The 25,535-nt window shown below is 42.2% G+C and overlaps 1 protein-coding gene across 2 annotated transcripts in view; it reads right to left on the bottom strand.

The window, feature by feature from the left end:
• Window positions 1-1,391: 1,391 nt before the first annotated feature.
• LOC126354223 (protein gooseberry-like) overlaps window positions 1,392-25,535 on the bottom strand; it is a 183,016-nt gene continuing 158,872 nt past the window's right edge. For both annotated transcript variants that reach the window (XM_050003707.1, XM_050003706.1), the window contains exons 7-8: window positions 13,468-13,579; window positions 1,392-3,349 (exon numbers count right to left, since the gene is read on the bottom strand). In XM_050003707.1, the coding sequence (XP_049859664.1) occupies window positions 2,952-3,349; window positions 13,468-13,579 (510 nt within the window). In that variant the 3' untranslated portion in view covers window positions 1,392-2,951. The remainder of the gene's footprint in view (window positions 3,350-13,467; window positions 13,580-25,535) is intronic.

The raw sequence follows: 25,535 nt of genomic DNA, 5'->3' as shown, positions 1-25,535 counted from the left end.
GCTGTCTCTCCATCACCTTGGAAGCAACAACCTGTGCGGAGCAGAAGGCAGTAATGCAGTAAACTTCGTGTGCTGCCCCTGTTACTATTAATGTATCTCGATTCTCGTGGCTTGTATTTCTCACTTACTATGTTAAATTGGCGCGGTTAGCTCTTAATCTACCTCTATATGTGCTGTTATTCGATTATATCTTCTTTTTTGAACTCACTAATGTTTTTGTCACGTGGGATACCTCGCCTATAGCAGGAAGGCTGAATCGTTTGAAATTGTGAGTGAACAAATGTAATTGTGTGACAGGGCTACCTCGGCTTAGGTAGTTTTGAGTTTACAATGTACTTTCATGTTTAAGGTTTACAATATACTGTCTTGTTTAACTTCACTGAAAACCCTTCACTCACTATAGCTTTCAGCCGTCCCATTTTTATTAATTGTGTTACCGACTGGGTAACAAAACCCTACAAGTAGGTGAAGAAAACGGATGCCTTCACTGTCCTGAGTGACACTGTCGCAGTTTGGTGGAGGAATGGTGTTAGGCCATCCTTCTTTCTTTCAATCTCAGGCGCCCCTAATGGAAAGTCCGCCACGAACATTGCACACTCCACTACTATCAAGCGATAAAAACTCCAGGCACTTCAAACTGACATCAAGTTAAAACGACTCACATCAAGTCCTCAGGTTGCTTTTCATGTGTCCTCAGCACATCGTTGAGTTTCGCTCATTATCTGTCACTTTCTTCACTTATCACATAGAAACTAATCTATATTTATTTTGAATTCACGCGCCACTGTACAAGCTGCATATCCTTTTGATAGCATTTATGAGTATAATTAAAATTCTGGAAGTAAATCACTCTTTCAGCCTAAAATTTCTAATCCCTCAACCCCAAAATAATCTTTCTTGTACTTACGTACCACTGCTCACTTTCAACAACAAATATCTGGCATTTTGGAAAACAGCAGGAATATACAAACACTGTTACATTGTTGAACAACTTTATTTGGTGAAATTTCTAGCTAATATATAAATAAAATCAGCACATTTTCGCATTTTATATTTTTCGTCTAAAAATAAAGTATATGCACATGACATAACCAAGGGTATTTTCAATACAAAAATTTGAGAAACAGTTCATTATATATGATAAGATGAAAATACTGAGTTTTGTATAACAACTGATTTCTTTCTAGGGCACACTCTTTAGTTCTTTAGTTATTGAGACATCATTTAAATAATTTCACTTGTTCAGTATTACAATGTGTCAGGAACACCTTGTTCATAATGTATGAGATTTCAAGTCAGTCACATTTTCACACAGGTAAGAAAGATTGTCAAATCGAGAGGGTACAAGCCAATTTAAATAGATTTATTCAGATATGTTTCCTGACATTAAATTTCTTCCCAGTCTTTAATAAACCGAAGGGAAAGATGGAATACATCTTAGAAGTTGTCATCAGTTATTCCTCTCAGCTGTGGGACCAAATCCATAGAAGAATAGCTCCAAATGATTCTCGTTGAACGAACGCAAACAATTCGTTATCTTTGGTGAAGTCTGTGCACTTAATCTATTGTAAACATACCGTAAGATGACATAAAATCAACAGTTTCATGTGCAAAGTAAACAGTAGTCTTACGATCTAATTCCAAAACCTATCCGAAATTAAAATAAACTACGCCAATACCTTTTTTAAAAAATAATTACAATGTGTGTGGCTTAATAATTATAAGTGAAACAAGCTAACCTTAAGTTGTGCTGCACACATAATATCCATAAGAAGGGCAATAATTCAGTTCCATATTGTCTTTCTGTCAAAAATCTGTTGTGCAACGCTTTAAATTCACAATAGAGGTAATATCTTAAGCATATATAACACGTACATTGACAATTTATGAGCTCGGTGCTCAGTTTATGTACATTATTATTTTACTTAATACTATCGTTAAGGTTTTTTCATACTTGTTTATTATCACTTGCATTCAACGATCATATTGACGTTTGTAAATGCGGAGCCTCTTATTCCGTCAAATGCTTGCCGTAGAAATATAATTTTAAATATCAGAAATAATTCTAAAATGACATATCGGTAGCGGGTATATTTCGATATGCAGCTGCTTCAAACGGCACTACAAATACGAATCAGTAATACAATACGTAACACAAACATTGCGAAAAATTTCAGGTAATTCTCAACTCTCTTTGAGAGTGAACTTGTCATCCTGCATTGATAAAATCGGAAAAAAATTGTGTGTTTCAGTTGCTGCTACCCATGGGTTTCATGCAACCTGCAACGGCTTCAAATACCAAGCGCAAAATCTACGTATTCTCTCGATCACTACGCGCAAACTGTTAGTTTTGCAGAAAAAATGAACATGAAACTTTTAAAGGAAATTTAATTTAGTTAACTTTACTTCTTTGCGGGTTCAAAAAGAATGTACAAAAGGTGTCCCAGTACTAATACACATCAGTGTGGGCAGCTGAAATACTCTGTGTGTAAATAATTATGTTTTTCTGCATATTAATCTTCCTTGTAAGTACGATTTACTCATTTGAAGATGATACCCTGAAATCGAATTCGCGTTCGGATGAGTAATAAATCTATTTGGAGAACTGCAGCCATTTGACTGCTTGTCCTCACAATGAGGGATGAAATAATATTTGTTGATTCAGTTAACAGCGGAAGAAGGAACAGTCCTACATTGTTGGAGGGGTTGTTTTCTGTTACACATGGTTTTGGATTGTAGGAAATCAAAGAAGTATGTCTTCGGTCGTGTGGAGAAGACAACTGGTTAAGAAAAGTACGTCAGCTTTCCCTGCACTGTACAGAAAGCCGGCGTATCTGCAGTTTCTGATACAGGAAAACTTCAGAAGAAGCTGCTCTGTAGGCGAGCAATAGCGCGACACGAAGGAATCCGCTGATTTGGGAGAGAAGGGAGGTCGGTGGCAGTTGGTCCGCCTAGTACCAGGAGTAAAAGGCCGGCTGGCGCGGCTGCGGCGCGGCCGTGGCAAAGCCTGCGTGCGGGTGCTGGTGGTGGTGGTGGCCGAAGGCGGTGGCGGCGGGGGCGGCAGAGTGCAGCGACGGAGACATGGAGGAGGCGGCGAGCGCGTGGCTGCCGGCGGCCGGGCTGCCGGCGCGCGGGGGCGGCGGCTGCGGCTGCGGCTGCGGGGGCGACGACACGGGCAGCGGCGCCCACGAGTGCCCGTGACCGTGGGCGTGCCCGTGGCCGTGGGCGTGGCCGTGGGCGTGGCTGGGGGCGGGCGCGGGCGTCGGCGTCGTCGCCACCACGCCCACCGGGGACGACACGCTGCTCACCGGCACCGGCGGCGCCTCGGCGCGCGAAGCCGCGCCCTCTCCTGGAACACACGCGCTCGCGTCAGCACAGGCACTTCACGAATACAGCGCGATACAGGCTGCCTTAACAGGAATGACCAATACTTAGGGATCAGACAGGAACGATCATTCAAAGCAATAAATGTATAGCACAGTGTTTTCCAACATTTTTAGCTGAGTGCACCTGCTGTTTTATTAGAGGCGTGGTAACTAACTATACAAGTAAAAAGCATACAGTCAAACACATGCACACGTTACAAAGAGGTACGCCCAAACTTTCAGGAAACATTCCTCGCACACAAAAAGAGAAAATATGTTATGTGGTCATGTGTCCGGAAACGCTTACTTTCCATGTTAGAGCTCATTTTATTACTTCTGTTCAAATCACATCAATCATGGAATGGAAACACACAGCAAGAGAACGTACCAGAGTGTGTTCAAACACTTTTTTACAGGAAATGTTCAAAATGTCCTCCGTTAGCGAGGATACATGCATCCACCCCCCGTCGCATGGAATCCCTGATGCGCTGATGCAGCTCTGGAGAATGGCGTATTGTATCACAGCCGTCCACAATACGAGCACGAAGAGTCTACATTTGGTACCGGGGTTCCGTAGACAAGAGCTTTCAAATGCCCCCATAAATGAAAATCAAGAGGGTTGAGGTCAGGAGAGCGTGGAGGCCATGGAATTGGTCCGCCTATACCAATCCATCGGTCACCGAATCTGTTGCTGAGAAGCGTACAAACACTTGGACTGAAATGTGCAGGAGCTCCATCGTGCATGAACCACATGTTGTGTCGTACTTATAAAGGCACATGGTCTAGCAGCACAGGTAGTGTATCTCGTATGAAATCATGGTAACGTGCTCCATTGAGCGTAGGTGGACGAACATGGGGCACAATCTAGACATCACCAACAATGCATTGCCCAAACGTTCACAGAAAATCTGTGTTGATGACGTGTCAACATTACCTTCCTCCAATTCGGCCAACTGGTGGTGAATCGAGGAATTACAATACATACTGACGAAACTAAAATGAGCTCTAACATGGAAACATGGAATTTAAGCGTTTCCGGACATATCTCCACATAACATCTTTTCTTTTCTTTTCTTTATTTGTGTGTGAGGAATGTTTCCTGAAAGTTTGGCCGTACCTTTTTTTAACACTATATATACAACGCTATATATGTATATGGGGAAAGGGGTACGGAATTCTAACAGCGTCTGTTAACGGGCAGTTATGCCTTTTCTTTGGCGTTGTGGCGGTTCTGGATTTGTTTTACATTCAAGGTAATGTGGCGATTTACAAATGTTTGCTAAAACACAGTCTGTTAACTACTCTCCCCCGCTCTTTTTCGAGCTCCATAAAGGGGCGCTACCAACACACTGACATACGAATTCCGTCGCCCATACCCAGGATAAAAAAGCGTGGCTGCAATGTACCTGTCCAGCGTCCTCCGCCAGTTCCCACAAGGGAACGCCAGTAATAGTTTGCTGGGATTGCATTCAAAATTTTAACAATCTTATTCGTTTGCAAAACTTCATGTCTGATCATGTTGATGGACTTTACTGTATTATTTTCATGCCCTCTATTTTTTGGGGTTGACATGGGAGCTTCTCAAACGCTCCATGAGGTGCAACACACCATAAGATGTAGTCATACAACTACGAATTCAGCATTCCAGTTGACATGATTGCACAATAATTCGTCAAACCACGGGGTGTGGAGGGGAGACTCATTCTATTTCATTCCAAGGCTGTTAAGAGTCGACTGTACGTGATAATTTGTGATTCTTGGGAGATTTCCCGGCCTGGGTCACACCTTACCTGAACAGATTGGAAAGTGTAGCTTTCAAAATATATTTTATTAATCTTTATTTAAAGCCAGTTACTATAAAAATTGAAAGTATGAACAATGAGATAAAATCGATTGACACGATCAGAAATAAAGCTTTGTAAGCAGACAGTGGCGGCATAAGTTGAATAGGAGTTTTTAATGTTCATTTCGTGTTATTTCACTTTGAGGAGAATTAGTGGCATTTTTGTTGGTTATTTTTGTTAGTAATTAGCAGGAATATCTCGTTGTTTTCTCACATAAAAATGACACTTTTACAATCTTGCCCCCTCTTGCTCATAATGAGTGAGACGTTGAGTTCAGAAAGAGGATAAAGAATACTAATAATGTAGCACATCATGACCTGTGTCCCCAGAATATTCAGCAAAGTCAGACTGCAGGTAGCTTACATATAAACGACATACTTTATTCTGTGTAACAATCATAAAGCGACTAAAATATCTTATTATGCAATTAGTTTCATCAGTGAGTCATCATCAGACAGACTGTCGGCTTTTTTTCGTGCATACTATATGTCCATTGTTTTAAAATACACTACGTACCTACGCTACGCTACGTGAAGGTAGGTAAGCCTCGAGGAAGGCACGATATCGTCTAACTCAACATACAGTACAACTTGTGTTGTGTCTTGGGCACATCTCCTAGTCGTAGAATCAGATAGCGTTCTGAGGAATCTTGTCCTCTTTAGACTACAGAATGTCATAGAAATCTGCATTATTTCGGCACTCTCTTCCCCTGTCAGGTTTGTTCAGTACCTCGCAAATACGTTGTATCGGATATGAATCCAGACTTTGACTAACGAAATAAAAACTTTCGTCCTTTTCTCTCTAAATATACGGTTGGACACACTCTGAATGATGCAAAGATTTTTTTCTGTCAGACGATAGAATATGTTTCTCCAAAATGTCCGTATACTCAGAACATTTAATGATACTTTCTAGGCTATCTGAAGGACCCACAGCTTGTGCTGATAAGCATCCACGTACCATAATGTTTCCTCGTCTATGATACACGGATGTATGCTAATAGCGTGGATTCGATCCTTCATCTGTAGGACACGAATATACTGAATCCTACTGAGAGACATCAAATAAAATTTACTTTTATCCCTCCATAACATCTAGGACTAATCTGTTTCTGTACACTTGCAGTGTTCTTCCTATTTGCTGACCTGATGAAAGGTTCCTTGTAAGGACGGCTGCCTGCCAAACGCTGATCGAAAAGTCAACGTTTTATTGAACTTACATGAACTATTCCATAATACTTGTTCATATCAAGTAGTGTAGTTTTCCTAGGGTTTGCTACAGGCTGTCTTCTACTATTCTGCCAATTTTGATGGCATTTTTTTAGTGCTAGGCCTTATCATTGTTTGTTGCTCATATAACCACTGAGTCTATAAATTTTAATGCAAACAGACACCAGATGTCTAGATACTCCAAATGTAGGATCAGCCACAGCCTTTGGTTTACCTTCTTTCAAAACACTCCTTCAGACCTAGTAGATAGTGTCGAAAGTTCTATGCGGCTTTTCGCGGATGATGCTGTAGTATACAGAGAAGTTGCAGCATTAGAAAATTGTAGCGAAATGCAGGAAGATCTGCAGCGGATAGGCACTTGGTGCAGGGAGTGGCAACTGACCCTTAACATAGACAAATGTAATGAATTGTGAATACATAGAAAGAAGGACCCTTTATTGTATGATTATATGATAGCGGAACAAACACTGGTAGCAGTTACTTCTGTAAAGTATCTGGGAGTATGCGTGCGGAACGATTTGAAGGGGAATGATCATATAAAATTAATTGTTGGTAAGGCGGGTACCAGGTTGAGATTCATTGGAAGAGTCCTTAGAAAATGTAGTCCATCAACAAAGAAGGTGGCTTAAAAACTCTCTTGCGACCTATACTTGAGTATTGCTCATCAGTGTGGGATCCGTACCAGATCGGGCTGACGGATGAGATAGAGAAGATCCAAAGAAGAGCGGCGCGTTTCGTCACAGGGTTATTTGGTAACCGTGATAACGTTACGGAGATGTTTAGCAAACTCAAGTGGCAGTCTCTACAAGAGAGGCGCTTTGCATCGCGGTTTAGCTTGCCCGTCAGGTCCGAGAGGGTGCGTTTCTGGATGAGGTATCGAATATATTGCTTCCCCCTACTTATATCTCCCGAGGAGATCACGAATGTAAAATTAGAGAGATTCGAGCGCGCACGGAGGCTTTCAGACAGTCGTTCTTCCCGCGAACCATACGCGACTGGAACAGGAAAGGGAGGTAATGACAGTGGCACGTAAAGTGCCCTCCCCCAAACACCATTGGGTGGCTTGCGGGGTATAAATGTAGATGTAGATCTCTGTAACAATCTTTATGTGTCGGTATCAGCATAATTCTGTATTAATTACTATGGGTTTCTCTGGAAAAGATTACCATTTACAGTTAAGAAAAGTGACATTATAATGTTATTTCTGCACTGTCTCTGCCAATAAATGCCAACATGAATTTTGGAGAAATTATTGCGTTTCGAATGTTATTTTTAATTAAAAAATTCATGTCTCTCTGCAATAAATGAAAACTAGCAATTGAAAGCTTCCTTTTTCAGACATAAACAGCCGTTAATATTGGAGATACGCATTAAAAAATCATCAGATAACATCAGCAGGACTCGACAGACTGTTCGCTGCCACTGTTATCGCCTACAGGAAAGTACCGTGGAAAGATTTCCATAACAACTTAGACCAAATTTTTGTTGGATGTGCATAAATGCTCTTAACAAAATGAGAAGTCCAGGCGGCATGCGACTGCAAGACCTCATGGGAAACTTCTGCAGCCGACTTTTTTCGTTTAAATACCGGTGGTTAGTTGTAAAAAGTGATATGAAATGAGGCGAACGGATGAAGTCAGTTCTAGGGAAGGCGAAAGGAAGAAGCTGCTAGTTCCAAGATCATCCTTCGGTTCTGTACAATCTTCCGGTGCTGCTAGTTTCCGACATACAACAGCAAAATCTGTGTCCTTCCTCACGAATTTTCTGGCGTTATCCTCTAGTTCGCTCGTATACAGGTGAGCTGTAATACCGGGATACCTTCAGAACTTTGTTTTCGTGGAGAAAATAGTAAAAGCCAAATTCGCATGAATGACAAGCGTCTATACAGTGGCGCCATCTGCATTCTGCTAAATGACGATCTTGTTGGTGAAGCAGAGAGCAACTCGTTTTTAAAAACGAAATCTCTGCTTCTATACATGTATTTATGAACTGTGAGAAAATGAATAAAGTCATCCTGAAATGGTTTCATTTTTACCAAGATTTGGAATAAGGATCCAAAAAGGAGTTACTCCAATATTTTCCCTTTGTAATGGCTTTCAGCCTTAAAACATCTAATGATTCTCCTTGTAAAGGATTCCTGATAATGCAATAATATATCCTCGCAAACGTCTCTACAGTCATTTCTAATACATTCAGTAATATTAACACTAGTTGACACACTTTCTCTTTACGTCTAGAGATGTAATATCTGGCCAGTTTGTCGTAGTCTCTGTTCAGATCCAGCGGACAGTGTAATTACCAGCTAATAGCTCCCATGCTGTCGTGTTTTTCGTAACTAACGTGTTGAATAACCTTTTACTTGGAACCACGTATTTCCTCATTCTCGAAGGCTAAGATCTTGAACCATTAATAGTAATTCATCCCCCAGAATATGTGAATACGTTTTCTTCAATTCTAGATACATCCGGAATAACGAGGACCAGCATATTTGCTACCGATTATTCCATGCTGCGTGTTAACTGACCAAAGTCGAGAATATTCTCTACGCTGACAATACAGGCATACAGGGGTTCCAGTGCTGAATGTGGTGTCAGTAGACTTTACCGTGATTCGAGAAATAATTATCTCACAACGAGAACCGATGAAAAACTGTATTTAGTTCTGTTTTGTCACGAGAATACTGAGAAAACAGAAGACGATTATGATAAACGGTGCTACGAAGTTCTTTATGCATAGAAGTACGATAAGGGTACAAGAAGTGATGCAATTAAATTCTAAGGACACTAGGCTGTTATATTGGGAAGTTACGAACAGTAACAGGTGGAGAACTTATGTACTATTTACAATAATCCCATTTTTCCCTTTCCTTTTCGTGTTTATTTTTCTTCGACAGTACGCTTCCACTGGTGGTGAACTCTTGAAGAGAGTGGTAAAATGAAACATGAGACGATATTCGCACGAAAAATGCGAAAGAATGTGTAATGTTTCTTTTGATTTCGCTTTTAACTACAATCATTTTAATCTGTTCAACAGAATGTTCCTTCCTGCTCCTACATAAACTAGGGGTACCGCTCAAAAATGACTCGTACATGATGAAAATCTGCCATATTATGGCGTTCTACAATATAGGCCGAGTATAAACACGGACCATCGCGCTATACTTATAGATTTTTTCAACAGGAGGCCCTGCAATGGACGTCCATGTCCAAAACTATGCTGTTCCACAGGACAGCGCAAGTACAAAGTCAGTACGCTTAATGCTCAATAACTCTCTCTTTACATTCTCATTTCCACCTCCCCCTTGGTAAAGGTTATGCAGATGTTATAAAAATCCATTTAAACTCTGTGTGTGCACTTGTCTTTATAATTTCAGTTTCGTGCCTCATTTGAAGAAAAAAATGTGCAGTTACGTAGTTATACTTATTTTCGTCTTCTTATAGTCTTCACTATGAAAACTGATTTATTCGTAATGCAACTCTCCACTCTAATCTGTCCCGTGCAGGCTGCTTCATCTCTACATAATTATTGAATCCTACATCCCTTTGAACGTGCTTATTGTAGTCAAGCATTGGTATCCTTTTAAAGTCCCCCCTCCACCGCATTCTTCGATCCATTGCCAAAGTTCCCGATTCCTTGATACCTCAGGGAGTGTTAAACCAACCGATCCCTTCATTTAGTCAAGATGTTTGTTCTATAAATTTCTTTTTCCTCCAGTTCGATTCCATTTCAATCTCTCTTTCTCTCAGGTCGTTTAATCGTCTCCGACTCTCCGTGAGCCTATTTCCTGTCAGAAGCGAGACTGTTCGTAGTAATTGATGGAAATATCACCGAGTGAAACAGCAATGATATCTGGCGTTCCCTAAGGAAATGTTATAGGCTCTGTTAGATTGTTAGCAGATGACGCTGTCGTTTACTGTCCAGTCAAGTCAACAGAAGATCAATACGAATAACAAAAAGGTGTAGACAAGATATCTACATGATGCGTAAAGTGGCATTTATAAAAAGTTTGAAGTCCTCTACATGTTTATTAAAAAGAGGGCATTAAAGTTTGCTTACACGACAAATCACACAAATTTAAAGGCTGTCGATTCATCTAAATACCTAGGGATTGCAGTTATGAAGTTTAAATTAGAATCTTCACGCAGAAAATTCTCTGGGGAAGCGAACAAAAAACGCAACAAATCCTCTACAGAGACTGCCTAACCTAGGCTTGCACGTCCTGTGCTAGAGTATTGCTTTGCGCTTGGAATCGGTGTCAGAAAGGGTTGACGGAGAACATCGAAAAAAATGCAAAGAAGGGCAGCTCGTTTCAAGTCATTGCGAAACAGGTGAGTGACAGCCACGAATACGACACGGGAGCTGGGGTGGTAATAATTAAAACACTGGCGTTTTTCTTTGGGGCGCCTTTCACAAAATTCCAATCATCAACTTTCTCCTACGTATGTGAAAATATTTGTTTGATTTCCACTTACACAGAGGGAAATGTCCATCGTAATAAAATAAAAGAAATCAGAGCTCGCACGGGAAGATTTAGGAGTTTGTTTTTTCCCACGTTTTATTCCAGAGTAGAACGATCGAGAAATATTCTGAAAGAGGCTCTGTGAGCTCTCTGCCAAGCTCTTGGATGTGAACTCAAGAGTAGCGATGTAGATGTAAGACTGAAGCACAACAGTTTTAGCTCATGGGGCCACGGAGAGCCCGAATAAAATAAACGATATGGAGTAAATTTAAATGTTAGGAAGTTTTTTTCTGAAAACGAGAAAGTATATTTTGATAAATACCTATTTTTCATAAAAGCTTGTCTTACTTTTGCCAGTCTGAATCTTATGCCCTATCTACCTAGGTCATCATCAGCTATTTTGCTGCAAAACTGACGGAAATCACCCATTACTTTTAGTATCGTACATCCTAATCTCAGTTCCTAAGCGGCACGTTAATACTCCGCAGCTCGTGGTCTCACGGTCGCGTTCTCGCTTCCCCAACAGTAGGGCGCGGGTTCGATTCCAAGCGGGGTCAGGTATTTTTCACCTGCCAGGAAATGACTGGATATATGTGTCGTTCTCCTCATTTCATCATCATTCACGAAAGTGTCGAGACTGGACTGAGCAAAGGTTCGGAATTTGTGTGGGCGCTGATAACCGAGCTGATGAAAGCCCCACAAGCCAAACATCATTATCACCTGCTTAAGTTCGAGTGCATTCCATAACCAGTGTTTTACTTTTCTTGATGTTCATACTATAATGTATTTTCAAGATGCTATTCACTCCGTTCAACTACTGTTCGAAGTTATTTGCCCCATCTGACAGAATCGCAGACAAAGCTCAATGTTTTTATTTCTCCTCTTTGAGCTTTTATTTTCTTTCCAAATTTCTGCTTTGTTTCCTTTGCAGCTTAAAATACGAATATGCATTTGATAATAAAGGTTTCAAATTAAAAAATAGATGTTCCCTCTTTTTCAGGAAGCGGACAGTGCTGTCTCGTGGGTCCCTGCCACTCAATCGAATTTAGTTTTTACTCTTTCCCCTCTGTGATGTATTTCTCACTATACATTTTGATATCTACACTGCTGGCCATTAAAATTGCTACTTCACAAAGATGACGTGCTACAGACGCGAAATTTAACCGACAGGAAGAAGATGTTGTGATATGCAAATGATTAGCTTTTCGGAGAATTCACACGAGGTTGGCGCCGGTGACGACACCTACAACGTGCGGACATGAAGAACATTTCCAACCGATTTCTCATACAGCAGTTCACCGGTGTTGCCTGGTGAAACGTTAATGTGATGCCTCGTGTAAGGAGGAGAAATGCGTACCATCACGTTTCCGACTTTGATAAAGGTCGGATTGTAGCGTATCGCGATATTGCGGTTTATCGTATCGCGACCACTGCTGCTCGCGTTGGTCGCGATCCAAGGACTGTTAGTAGAATATGGAATCAGTGGGTTCAGGAGGGTAATACGGAACGACGTGCTGGATCCCAACGGCCTCGTATCACTAGCAGTCGGGATGACAGGCATCTTATCCGCATGGCTGTAACGGATCGTGCAGCCACGTCTAGAACCCTGAGTCAACACATGGGGACGTTTGCAAGAAAACAACCATCTGCACGAACAGTTCGACGACGTTTGCAGCAGCATGGACAACCAGCTTGTAGACCATGGCTGCGGTTACCCTTGACGCTGCATCACAGACAGGAGCGCCCGCGATGGTGTACCCAACGACGAACCAGGGTGCATGAATGGCAAAACGTCATTTTTTCAGATGAATCCAGGTTCTGTTTACAGCATCATGATGGTCGCATCCGTGTCTGGCGACATCACGATGAACGCACATTGGAAGCGTGTATTCGTCATCGCCATACTGGCGTATCACCCGGCGTGGTGGTATGGTGTGCCATTGGTTACACGTCTCGGTCACCTCTTGTTTGCACTGACGGCACGTTACATTTCAGATGTGTTACGACCCGTGGCTCTACCCTTCATTCGATCTCTGCGAAACTCTACATTTCAGCAGGATAATGCACGACCGCATGTTGCAGGTCCTGTACGGGCATTTCTGGATACAGAAAATGTTCGACTGCTGCACATTCTCCAGATGTCTCACCAATTGAAAACGTCTGGTCAATGGTGGCCGAGCAACCAGCGCGTCAGAATACGCCAGTCACTACTCTTGATGAACTGTGGTATCGCGTTGAAGCTGCATGCGGAGCTGTACCTGTACACGCCATCCGCGCTCTGTTTAACTCAATGCCCAAGCGTGTCAAGGCCGTTATTACGGCCAGAGGTGGTTGTTCTGGGTACTAATTTCTGAGGATCTATGCACCCAAATTGCGTGAAAATGTAATCACATGTCAGGTGTAAAATAACATGTTTGTCCAATGAATACCCGTTAATCATCTGCATTTCTTCTTGGTGTAGCAATTTTAATGGCCAGTAGTGTATGATGGACAGTCAAAACCTTTGAGAGAGGTCGGAAATTTGTGTGCAGAGATGAGGCGAGAGGTGTGAGGTGGAGAACGGATCTTACCTGCAGCCATGACGGTGGGCGACAGCTGGTGCTGCGGGTAGGTGGCGACGCCGGGAGACGTGGGCTGCGCATGCGCGTGCTGCTGGCCGGGCACCGAGCTCATGCACGACATCTGCAACAAAGAGACAGGCGCTGCACAGGCCGACCGCCACAAGGAGAGAGAGCAGCCTGTCGGCTCTTACATCGCAGTACGATTTAGTTTGTCTGTTTACATGTCCTGTGGATCAAAATTGCGAACTCTCGCTATGGTCAGGAACAAACAAATTTTACAATAAGAAAACACCCTGTAAAAAAATAAAAATAAAAAAGGCTACATGCTGACCGTTTAAATACTTGACTTAAGCCATATATAGTGATTTTTACTTGTGGTCACCCTCTTCCTCTTTTTTCTTCTTCTCTCTCCTTCTGTCTGTATTGTTATGCAAAACTTAAAAAAGTAAGTTTTGCATAATGTGTCACGGGCAAGAAACATCAATGAAACTTGGACCATACACATGGACCATGAAGCCGATCATGTTCGACAATGCCACTGGATGCGTGACTTGCTCCCACCTCTCGTCATATGAAGGTACGTAACACACTAAGGAACGCTGTCGGACACGATCGTTTTGGTGTTCTAAGTGTTATCGTGTGGGGAGGCATAATATTACATGGGCGTGGCCCGCCCACTTACACGTGCCCGCCCACATGTTGCCAAGACTATTTCGAGGACGTTGCAGAAGTTTCGCTGGGCAACTCTTACTCATCTTCCACACACTCCCGATCTCTCACCATGCGATTTCCATACTTTTGGAGCACTGAAAAAAGAAATTCTTGTTCGTCGATTTGCTTCGGACGAGTATACGCAGGCCTGGGTACAATCACATTCCTGTAGACTATCTATCTATCGCTTGCGCCTTTGTCCTGCATTGTGCGCGGGGTTGGCGTGGTTAATCCAGATTTGGCATGTTAATGTGAAGGGGTGGCCGGATGCCCTTCCTGCCGCCACCCCATACCCCCCGGGACGGAATCAGAGTGCCCCATCTGTCTGTGTCAAGTGTAAATCATGGAAAAGTGCGGATGTGTTCCAAATGTCTGCGAGTCATGTAACTGAGGCGGGACGTGGGGATCAGCCCGGTATTCGCCTAGAGGGATGTGGAAAACCGCCTAAAAACCACATCCAGGCTGGCCAGCACACCGGCCGTCGTCGTTAAACCGGCGGGCGGATTCGACCCGGGGCCGGCGCGCCTACCCGAGTCCAGGAAGCAGCGCATTAGCGCTCTCGGCTAACCTGGCGGGTCAATCACGTTCCCGTAGACAACTGCAAACATTTTTCGATAAAGTCTCACAGTGGGATGAATGTATTAACAGTTACTGAGAATTACTTTCGTAGTACTAAACAGTTTATGTACTGTTTTCCATCAGTCTCGTTCTCATTTGACTGCCCCTTACAACATAATCGATCAGTGAAAATGGAGACTCAATAACGCTTTCTCTGCTCTCAAGATCTCGTGATAATGATTGATTAATACAGACATCGAATGATTCGACAAGCTAAGAATGTTGTTCAGACTCACCTTCCTATTCACTGTTTCTTACAACAGCGTACGAAACGAAAAGGCCTTCAGAATTTCTTCGTGACAGACGCCCATTATATGTTTATCCAGCACTTAAGTATTTTTTAATCCCATCGTTGATCTGAGAATGACTATTCTCCATTGTCAATAGCGATTCAAAAATATCTCTGGCCATAATAGCCACAGATTAGGAAAATACAGGTTGTTTAAAAAATGACCGGTATATTTGAAACGGCAATACAAACTAAACGAGCAGCGATAAAAATACACCGATTGTTGCAATATACTTGGGACAACAGTACATTTTCAGGCAGACAAACTTTCGAAATTACAGTAGTTACAATTGTCAATAGCAGATGGCCCTGCAGTCTGGGAAACTCTATAGTACGATATTTTCCATATATCCACCATGCGTAGCAATAATATGGCGTAGTCTCTTAATGAAATTACCCGAAACCTTTGACAACGTGTTTGGCGGAATGGCTTCACATGCAGATGAGATGTCTGGCGAATAGGGAGGCCAATCCGCGCCGCCTCCTGTATGTTTCGGGTGGCCCAAAGCAATCACACGATCATCGAAATATTCATTCAGCAAATTAAAGACGTCGGCCCTGCGATGTGGCCGGGCACCATCTTGCATAAACCACGAGGTGTTCGCAGTGTCGTCTAAGGCAGTTTGTACCGCCACAAATTCACGAAGAATGTCCAGATAGCGTGATGCAGTAATCGTTTCGGATCTGAAAAATGGGCCAATGATTCCTTTGGAAGAAATGGCGGCCCAGACCAGTACTTTTTGAGGATGCAGGGACGATGGGACTGCAACATGGACGTTTCGGTTCCCCGTATGCGCCAGTTCTGTTTATTGACGAAGGCGTCCAGGTAAAAATAAGCTTCGTCAGTAAACCAAATGCTGCCCACATGCATATCGCCGTCATCAATCCTGTGCACTATATCGTTAGCGAATGTCTCTCGTGCAGCAATGGTAGCGGCGCTGAGTGGTTGCCGCGTTTGAATTTTGTATGGATAGAGGTGTAAACTCTGGCGCATGAGACGATACGTGGACGTTGGCGTCATTTGGACCGCAGCTGCATCACGGCGAACGGAAATCCGAGGTCGCTGTTGGATCACCTGCTGCACTAGCTGTGCATTGCCCTCTGTGGTTGCCGTATGCGGTCGCCCTACCTTTCCAGCACGTTCATCCGTCACGTTCCAGGTCCATTGAAATTTTTCAAACAGATTCTTTATTGTATCGCTTTTCGGTCCTTTGGTTACATTAAACCTCCGTTGAAAACTTCGTCTTGTTGCAACAACACTGTGTTCTAGGTGGTGGAATTCCAACACCAGAAAAATCCTCTGTTCTAAGGAATAAACCATGTTGTCGACAGCACACTTGCACGTTGTGAACAGCACACACTTAGAGCAGAAAGACGACGTACAGAATGGCGCACCCACAGACTGCATTGTCTTCTATATCTTTCACATCACTTGCAGCGCCATCTGTTGTTGAAAATTGTAACTACTGTAATTTCGAAAGTTTGTCCGCCTGAAAATGTACTGTTGTCCCAAGCATATTGCAACAAACGGTGTATTTCTATCGCTGCTCGTTTAGTTTTTATTGCCGTTTCAAATATACCGGTCATTTTTGAAACACCCTGTATATGGAATGGGTTTAGCGTACCGTGCACGCAGCTAACACGGAACCGAAATAGTCACGTGACTTTGGTTTGACGCTGTTCACATTTCACCTCTAAGACCAAAACTTTAATAATACACGTATTCGTCCTGTTATTGTTGTTATTAGTAACAACAATGGTGCTGAATTGTTTCCGCTACGGATTCAAATCTAAAATCAATTGGGAAAACTTTTCGTACCTAATTGCAACGGAGGTCAAGTTACAGTTATCACACTAGTAAGACGCGAGTTATGTGTTGATTAATACCGATACTTATGAGATAAGTGCTCGATAATGTTAGTAGTGTGCCACTGAGCTGCCAGTCAATGGGTTGAATGTATACAGACTTCGAAAAAAGTTATCTGCAGATAGGATTTACATATAAAACTCTGAGTCATTTTGTTCGTATCGTTAGGTTTTCCAAACGAATTATCATGAAGTTTCTACAAAATGGCGAATAATTGTGTGCGATTAACATTTTAGAATCCCTAAGAATGAATAAAAATCACAATAAGAATTGTGTCAGAAAGTAAAAGCGGATTAATTTAGATCTTAATTATCTTTCAAAGTGAGATAAATCGCTTATTTACAGCATGTCACAACCCAATATTGGAAGTTTATCGCGACACTTTCACGTTCGTGTGGTAGGGAGCCATCTAGCAATGCCACAGAAATTAATTTATTAAAATAGAGACTCGGTAGTAAGATGAAGTTCAGTACAAATAGCGATAGCTCTCCCTTCTTTTCCTATAGCAAAAACGAAAAAAGAATAGTAATATCTGAGGTGTGACATTTGTCGCAAACGAGCAAAATATCATTGCGTTTCGCTCTTCTACGTTTTAAGCTAAGTCCGAACAAGTTATCGAGAGCAAATGCTTAATGTGCCTATCATGCACATGTGCAAGATCCGTGGTACTACCTTCGAACGGGATACGTGTCGTCTAGCCACTTAATAATAAGTATTCATAATCTGCAGACCGCTTACGGACAAACCTTAGTCCGCAGCTCGTGGTCGTGCAGTAGCGTTCTCGCTTCCCACGCCCGGGTTCCCGGGTTCTATTCCCGGCGGGGTCAGTGATTTTCTCTGCCTCGTGATGACTGGGTGTTGTGTGCTGTCCTTGCGTTAGTTAGGTTTAAGTATTTCTAAGTTCTAGGGAACTGATGACCATAGATGTTAAGTCCCATGGTGCTCAGAGCCATTTGAACCATTTTTGACAAACCTTACGGTTAAATCAAACTTTTGGAGCTGGTTGTGTTGGCGACAAAAATTCTTTTCTGCGCATCCGAATGTCCACTCCATAGACATTCCTACTCTCTGCTTGCAGCCACGATTAGTGTTGTCTTTAGCGTATATTATCTTTGTTAAATTCTTTTGTCGAATTTATTATTCAGTGCTGTTTTTACCATATTGCAATAGCAGCACAATGTAAGCGCGGCCTTAAGCTTTAATACACCAAGCTGATAACGAATCATTATAATTCATCCTACAACAGCTTTGCCATTCCTAAAAGAGTGTTCGTCATTCACTGTCTTTGTTGTTTCACTGAAGGCACAGATCTTGACATGTTCATCGAAAGCTATTATCTTGCACGAAGACATGTTCCGAGTATTACACAAGAACTATTCTTGTAAGTTATACGGCTAACCCGATTAGTGGCACCCATTCCCAGTCTCACGCTGGGAAACTACCGGTTTCCAGGGGCAACAAAAGTGCGATTTTCAGTATTTCATAAAATTATGGAGCTAATTAAAAAATTTAATATTCTGTAATAAACTCTTCATTAAGAGGTAAAATTTTATTTAAAGGTTTAACGCAGTAAGACCCGTATTACACTTAGGATCTGTGTATTCGTCCAGAGGCAGCGTAACTTACCGTGCGCAAATACCCACACCTTACTCATCCACCATTTGAGGACAGGAACATTTAGCAACTTCCAACAAACTCGCACATAATTTCAAACCTTTAAGAAACTTTTTCTCGCAGGCTCCCCTGCTCCACCCCACATAAAGAAGCAAGGAAAATTCTTATCACTTATTGCATTTTCGCCGTTCATGAAGCGAAACTTCAGCATCAGGCATGAATTTTCGTATTTGCAACAATATTGTACTACTGAATATAAGCGCCAAATTGTATCATCATACGACACGTAGATAAGGAGATGACGTCATAAATAGTGAGATGCGTAAAAAACTAGCTTTTGCTTCAAACGTAGCGCAAATTACCCGAATGTTCTTATCCAGTGTTTGGCAACGAGCGTACTTAACGACTTACAACAAACTTTTAACATAACTTGAGAAATTTTCTGAACTTTTTATCGTTTGCGCACTTAGCGCCAAATATTAAAAACATACACTCATTTTTTAAGTAATCAGGAGTTTGAAGTTCTTTTATACATGGGAGTTCGGGGTGAGATGGTATATTACTATTGTTCTTGTATCGAAGTTCTCTTACCTCCAACAATTGTATAGATTGAAGTTACATATCTGTTCTCTCTAGTAGTCCCCGGTGACCCGTAGTGACGGGTTTTCAAAGATCTTGTCGCATCTCTCTTTATTCCATGAAAATTGGTTACACTAGTCAACTATGTATAATTTTTGCTACAACTGTTGTACGCAGCAAAAAAAATGGTACAAATGGCTCTGAGCACTATGGGACTTAACATCTATGGTCATCAGTCCCCTAAAACTTAGAACTACTTAAACCTAACTAACCTAACTAACCTAACGACATCACATAACACCCAGCCATCACGAGGCAGAGAAAATCCCTGACCCCGCCGGGAATCGAACCTGAGAACCCGGGCGTGTAGAGCGAGAACGCTACCGCACGACCACGAGATGCGGGCCGTACGCAGCTCTCTGCCAACTACTTTCATACGATCGACAGGTCCTTTCATTCATGTAAAGTTACCAGTCATCATTTTTCATTGCTAATACTATCTTACCAAGCCTTTATGCACCGATTCAGACGTACAAGATGTTTCATATGTAAAACAATATGGCTATTATTTAAACCTGAAAAATGTCACGTGTGTCAACCGACAGACCTTAATTATTAATACGAATAATACATATATTCAGCTACTGCATAATGTGGACAAATACGTTAATCTAAGCTATTATTCATAGTTAATTTCTCGTAAATGATATCAGTTTAAAATGCATTATTTTAGAAGTAAAACAATAATCTGTGCATTTCTTTGCTCGTAAATGACTTCCGTGACGAGCACAAGAGGCTAATATCCCACTTTATTTGGAGATAAGTTTCATTTTGTTTTTAGCTGCAGCTGGTTTTGAAAATATTGTTTACATCTCATGGTTTGTTTTGCCGGCACGATAGCTGATGGCTGCTTCATATCATCAGAGCGGCACAGCAGGATCACAACACTGCGGATAATTATGTTTCAAAGTTAGCTCTTAAAAAACCCTCTTTAAAAAGTTGTTGTCGAAGCCATTATCAGTTAAAAAGTTATAAAACAGTAAAGAGGAGTAGCAAAAAATACAAAAGAACACATTGAAAATTACAGGTGTTTAGGTCCTCTTCTCACGCTCTCATAGCTACTCTGTACAGTAAAAACAGTTCATTGTCACAAAAATGAGTCACTTCCACCTTCTGCGCGTACATAAGGAAGATGACTATACCGTGTGCCGAAACCCAGGTGTTGGGTGGCGACAAACATCGTGTAGTGATACAAGGCGGTACAAGTCTTGCAGCATGTGTGCGAAATTAAACACGATAACATCGTGTGCTGGGAAGTAGCAACTGTGGAAACTTGTAATACTAAAGCTATTTTGTCTCGCGTAAAAAAAGCTTATGTAATAGCATAATGTCTTCTAACAATGCCACAGACAATGTTTCGCGAGTTCTCGTGTGTTGCCTTTGTCACAAGGCGCTGATGTATGTACTTGAATGATTTTGTTGCTGATTTGACCTGAAATCTAGAGACGTTTTCGACATGGAGTGTGGAACATATGGCTACACGATGACATTTTTCCATCTCTTTTGAAGTATTCGTGATGTTCCTCTTCACTGTTATTAAGGTGTTTCACGTGCGGATCAGAGGGATCACTTGCAGTCATCTAGAACAGCAATCATCACAGATATTTTCCAGGAATTATGTTGCTATTAAGCGTTGTCCTGATTGGTGACATACTGACAACATCTGAATGTCATATCGATTTATATACACATAACAAATCGAACGAGTGGCCATATGAAGCGAACAGAAATCCGTGCCTTATTCTGCCCATTACACTCGAAAGTGAGGAAAAATATGTAGAAGAGCATTAGAACTACAGCGTGAAAAAAAAAGAACTGTTTTCAGAAATGTATCATCTAATCGAATGTGGTACAAGTCCCGCACAGTCATTTAGTGAACAAAACGGGAGATTTCCGAGTATCGGACCAAACTCGTGGCTAGATTCAGGACTTCCTAGCAGAACTCGACACGCTGCTTTTGAAGGAACTATATCTAAAGATGTAAAAGTATTTTCGGGAGTACCCCAAGGGAATCTTAAAGCACTGTTACTATTTACAACATGACGTAGTGGATAACATCGGAGGCTTCGTGAGGCTTTTCTGAGACGAATCTCTTGTGTATAGGAAGGTTACAACGCCAGAGGACTGAAGCAAAATGCAGGATAGACCACTGGAGGATCGTTGATCAGTATAGCGGTAGGCTGTTGAACCCGAACATAAATGAATATAAAGTACTTCTCACAAATAGGTGAATAGATACATCATTATGCGATTACGCTATAGGTGACCATACAGTAACAACCGTAAACTACCTAGGAGCACCCTCTGGACCGACGTAAAGCGGAACGACTGTGGAAATAACAGGTTGTAGGAAGCTATATGCCACGCTGAATTATAGGGAAATGAAATTCATCCACGAAAGAAGTGGCTTCAAAAGACACTTGTACACCCGGTTCTTCAGTTTTACGCATCAGTCTGGGACCCTTACCGGCTTAGATTAATAGATGAGATATGGAAGTTTCAACCAAGAGCGAGACGTTTCGCCACAGGCTCGTTCACAAAGTGCCAGAGCATTATGCAGCGATTTTTACATGGGTACTCATCAAACTCCAGTGGCAGACGCTACAGGAGACACGTTGAGTATCGCAGGAAGGTTTTCTGTTGGAACTGCGAGAGCATACGTTCCAATAAGAGTCGGACAAGTGTTGCTTCATCGAACAGATGCCTCGTGAAGTGATTACGATGAGAAAATCTGAGAAATTAGAGCACATACGGAGGTTAAACGATAGCCGTTCTTACCACGCACCATTTGCGAATGGGTTACGGATTGGGGGGGGGGGGGGGGGGAGAGGGGCGGAGGTTTTACAAATATCCTCCGCCACGCAGCGCATGGTGGTTCGTGGAACAGTGGATGTAAACGTTACATGGAATTCGTGAATGAGCAACTAAACAAGTTACATCGAACATCAGCGCCACCGGAGAAGGTCACCCAGTTAAGCTTTCGATATTGTATCGGAGTACTGCTTTCCTGTCTACATGTCCTGCTATACAAAGCGCGAACAGCGTAACAGACGCGCTCGACCACCCTGTTCACTGTCCAGCATGAAAGTAGATTCGCTTGAGAATACGTGTCGAGCGTAAGGTGACGCATGGTCGGACACTGGACTCAGATTCGGAAAGACGACGGTTCAAATCGCTGTCCGGCCATCCAGATTTGGGTTTTCCGTGTTTTCCAAAAAATCTAGTAAGGCCAGCGCCGGGATGGTTTACTTTAAGGCGACACAGCCCATGTCTTTGGCTCTCTACGTCTACATCTACAGGTAGACTCTCCAGCCCAATGTGCAGTGTAGGCAGAGTACCACATTAGAGGATTTTTTGCCATTTCAGTAGCGCATGGATCCCTGGAAGATTGACCTTAAATGGCTCTCTGCGCACTGTAATTAATCTCATCTTGTCTTCGCGTCGCTACGGGACATAGCGACCCGAAGAATTGCTTGATTTACGACGTAATAGTGCTTGTTGCAATTTTGTAAGCACGCTATTGCTACCACTTCAGATTTTGCAATCGAAACTGGAAACAATTTTGACCAAAATCTTCATGGGCCTTTTTATTTTCTTTTCACTTTGATCTCTCGTCCAAGAGTTACAGTAGCAGACACTTGATCATCTACTTAGCCATGTTTGAACACGCATTCACCCTCTCGGCACTTTTCGTTTAGCACAAACACTATATCACCCGCTACTGAACTAGAGTATCAATCCAATGTGCAGCGCCAATGGATGGACATCTGACTACTGCACCGCTATTCTAGCTATTAATACCAGATGTCGAAATAATAGCTGCTTGTTCTCCCTCAGGCACCTCCTCTGTTACACTTATTAGGCCGCCAGGCATAAGTTCTTCATGCGTAAAATGATAGTGGCACCAGAAGTACTCTTCGCCACACACCGTGAAGTAGCTTAGCGGTATACAGTGTGGTCAGGAACAGTCTGCAAAGCTTGTAAGGGTGTTTCAGGGTAGGCTGTGCTGTGAAATAGTTCTTAAGAAAAAAATTGATACGTTGCGCCGTTTTCAAGTTAACTAGCATTAAAGTTAGCTAACCAGGCCAATTCGCGCACAATTTCAAACTGTCCGCCAGAGACAGTGTCACCAAACTTATTTTTCGTTTGATTTCCTAAAACCGAACAACAGGGCGATACAAAAACTGGAAATGGGACCGTACCGAACAAGAGAGCGACGCAAAAACTGGACGTATGACGGTAGTAAGAATCGAACCCGAGCCAAAAGCTGAGCAGTTTCGTGCGCTATCATCTACTCTACGAGAACAATTGACACTAATTGTATCCGGCAGGTATCTTCAATTTGCGCCTTCAAGGCCTGATTGGTTAACGTCCAATACTAATTATCTCGAAAACGAAGCAACTTATCTATATATATATATTTTTTTTTTTTCAAAACACAGCCTACCTTGCAATACCCTTACAAGATTTTCAGACTGATTCCTACCACCCCGTATATACGCTTCAGAAAGGTGGTTACACATGTCTTCTCACACTTAAGACCGTTACGCAAAAGGAGTGGCACATCTGTCAGAAGAGAGTACATATTCCGAGTTTCCTGCAGACACAATTCTGCAGCAGTGCGTATAACAGGTGCACCAAATTGTGCGAGTGAAATGGCGCGACAAATGAGAAATTATTACAGTACGTCGCTTAAGGCAAAAGTCTTAATCTACACACGGATTCACCTTGAAACTCCGGTGGTATATGGATCAAATGCAACGTCGCTTTCAGCCGTAGCCAAGAATTCAAGCAAAGCCGCACAGAAATGAGTGATGCCGATCCGCTACGGAATCCAGATCTTGTACCACGCGATATCCATATTTTCGGCAAGTTGAAAGAACATCCAGAGGAAAAGAGATTTTTCAACGATGAGCCCGTTCCCACAGCAGCTTTCGAATGGCTCCGTTCCCAAACAGCGGATTTCTGTCTTGAAGAACTTAGCAACCGGTCGAACGTTGCGACCGTTGTCTAGGGACTTCGTGGCTATGTTGAAGACAGCTTCATGCATCCGTGTCACTTGGAATTTATTGCAGTGCAGCATTCAGTAAAAGTTACTTGACCGGCGATGATAACGTATAACTTACTTTTTGAAGTCCCGTTGTGTATGTAGGTAGATTTGATATCAGTTGCCGTCAAGTCTTCGAATGAAGCACTAGTGCAACGATTGAATTCACGACGTCCAGAGATTTATGGCTCTGTATTACATTTTCATTTATTTGGAGAGATTCATATTGGGCCTGAAGATAGCATTATGAAATGCTGAAACTGGTAGCCTTCAAAATAAAATAAAATAACATCTTAAGTTACACGTCAGTTAATGAACTTCATTGACGTTGACAATAACTTAAACAGCCAATGTCCCCTGTCTATGAGTAAACAGATTTGTCCGCCATCTTGCCTTAGTCTGCCTCACGGTTCAGCATGTTACATGTCAAGGAAGCACTTCGATGTATTGTAAAAGCAAAACCTTTTCTCAAGCAAGTAAAATCAACAAACCCAGCATATAATGTAAAATGTTTTTTAGCCGGAAAATCAAAAATATATTTTTATATAACCGGACGGAAACGTGAACATTATACAACAGAGCCCCTCTGCCGTCCAACAATGGGCCCAGGATCAGAAATAGTTACTGTGAAAATGATCATACACTCAGAAGGTTAGATAGTTAGTTTTTTTTCTTTCAGTGATATTTACGGAAACAGCCGCAACGTTCTCGCATAGTCATGGATAAAACTAATGTTGAAGATTCTTTTTGTTGTTCAGCTTACAAAAATAAAATTAAACTGCAACCGGAGAAGAGTTGTCCCTTCACAATTTGCATCGTTATATTAGGTATTAGATCTGCCAATTATATGAAACGTGGATGAAAGTGCTTTCGTGCTGGTGCGAGACACAGAAGTCTGCGCGTGGAATATTGTGCGTGCAGTCACGACCAGCGATAGAAAGAGGGCAGAGAGCGCACTGGTGAAGGGCTAATGAAGCGCTCAGATGCGTGGAGCACGTCCCACGATACAGCGGTTCGGGAGAAAGCTCACCACAATAATTCCACTGCAGTCTCTAATTAAACATCGCTCATTTGGCTTCCGCTTTTCGCGTGCAAGATTACAATTGCGCTTACTGTTTATCTACGGGTTAACAGAATAAATATCGCAGTAATAACGTATCCTGCAAGTGTCAGTTCTCTGTGATGATGAACGGAGACGCGGTTTGTTACGCTATGGTTTTTGCGAATGGACTCTGCAGAATCTCTCGCCGTATACTGAAGCGACTGCATCCAGTTCTTCTGTTTCTGCGAGA

This window comes from Schistocerca gregaria, chromosome 3 (genome assembly GCF_023897955.1).
Source record: "Schistocerca gregaria isolate iqSchGreg1 chromosome 3, iqSchGreg1.2, whole genome shotgun sequence".
NCBI lineage: Eukaryota > Metazoa > Arthropoda > Insecta > Orthoptera > Acrididae > Schistocerca > Schistocerca gregaria.
This window is presented reverse-complemented; position numbering and strand designations above follow the sequence as displayed.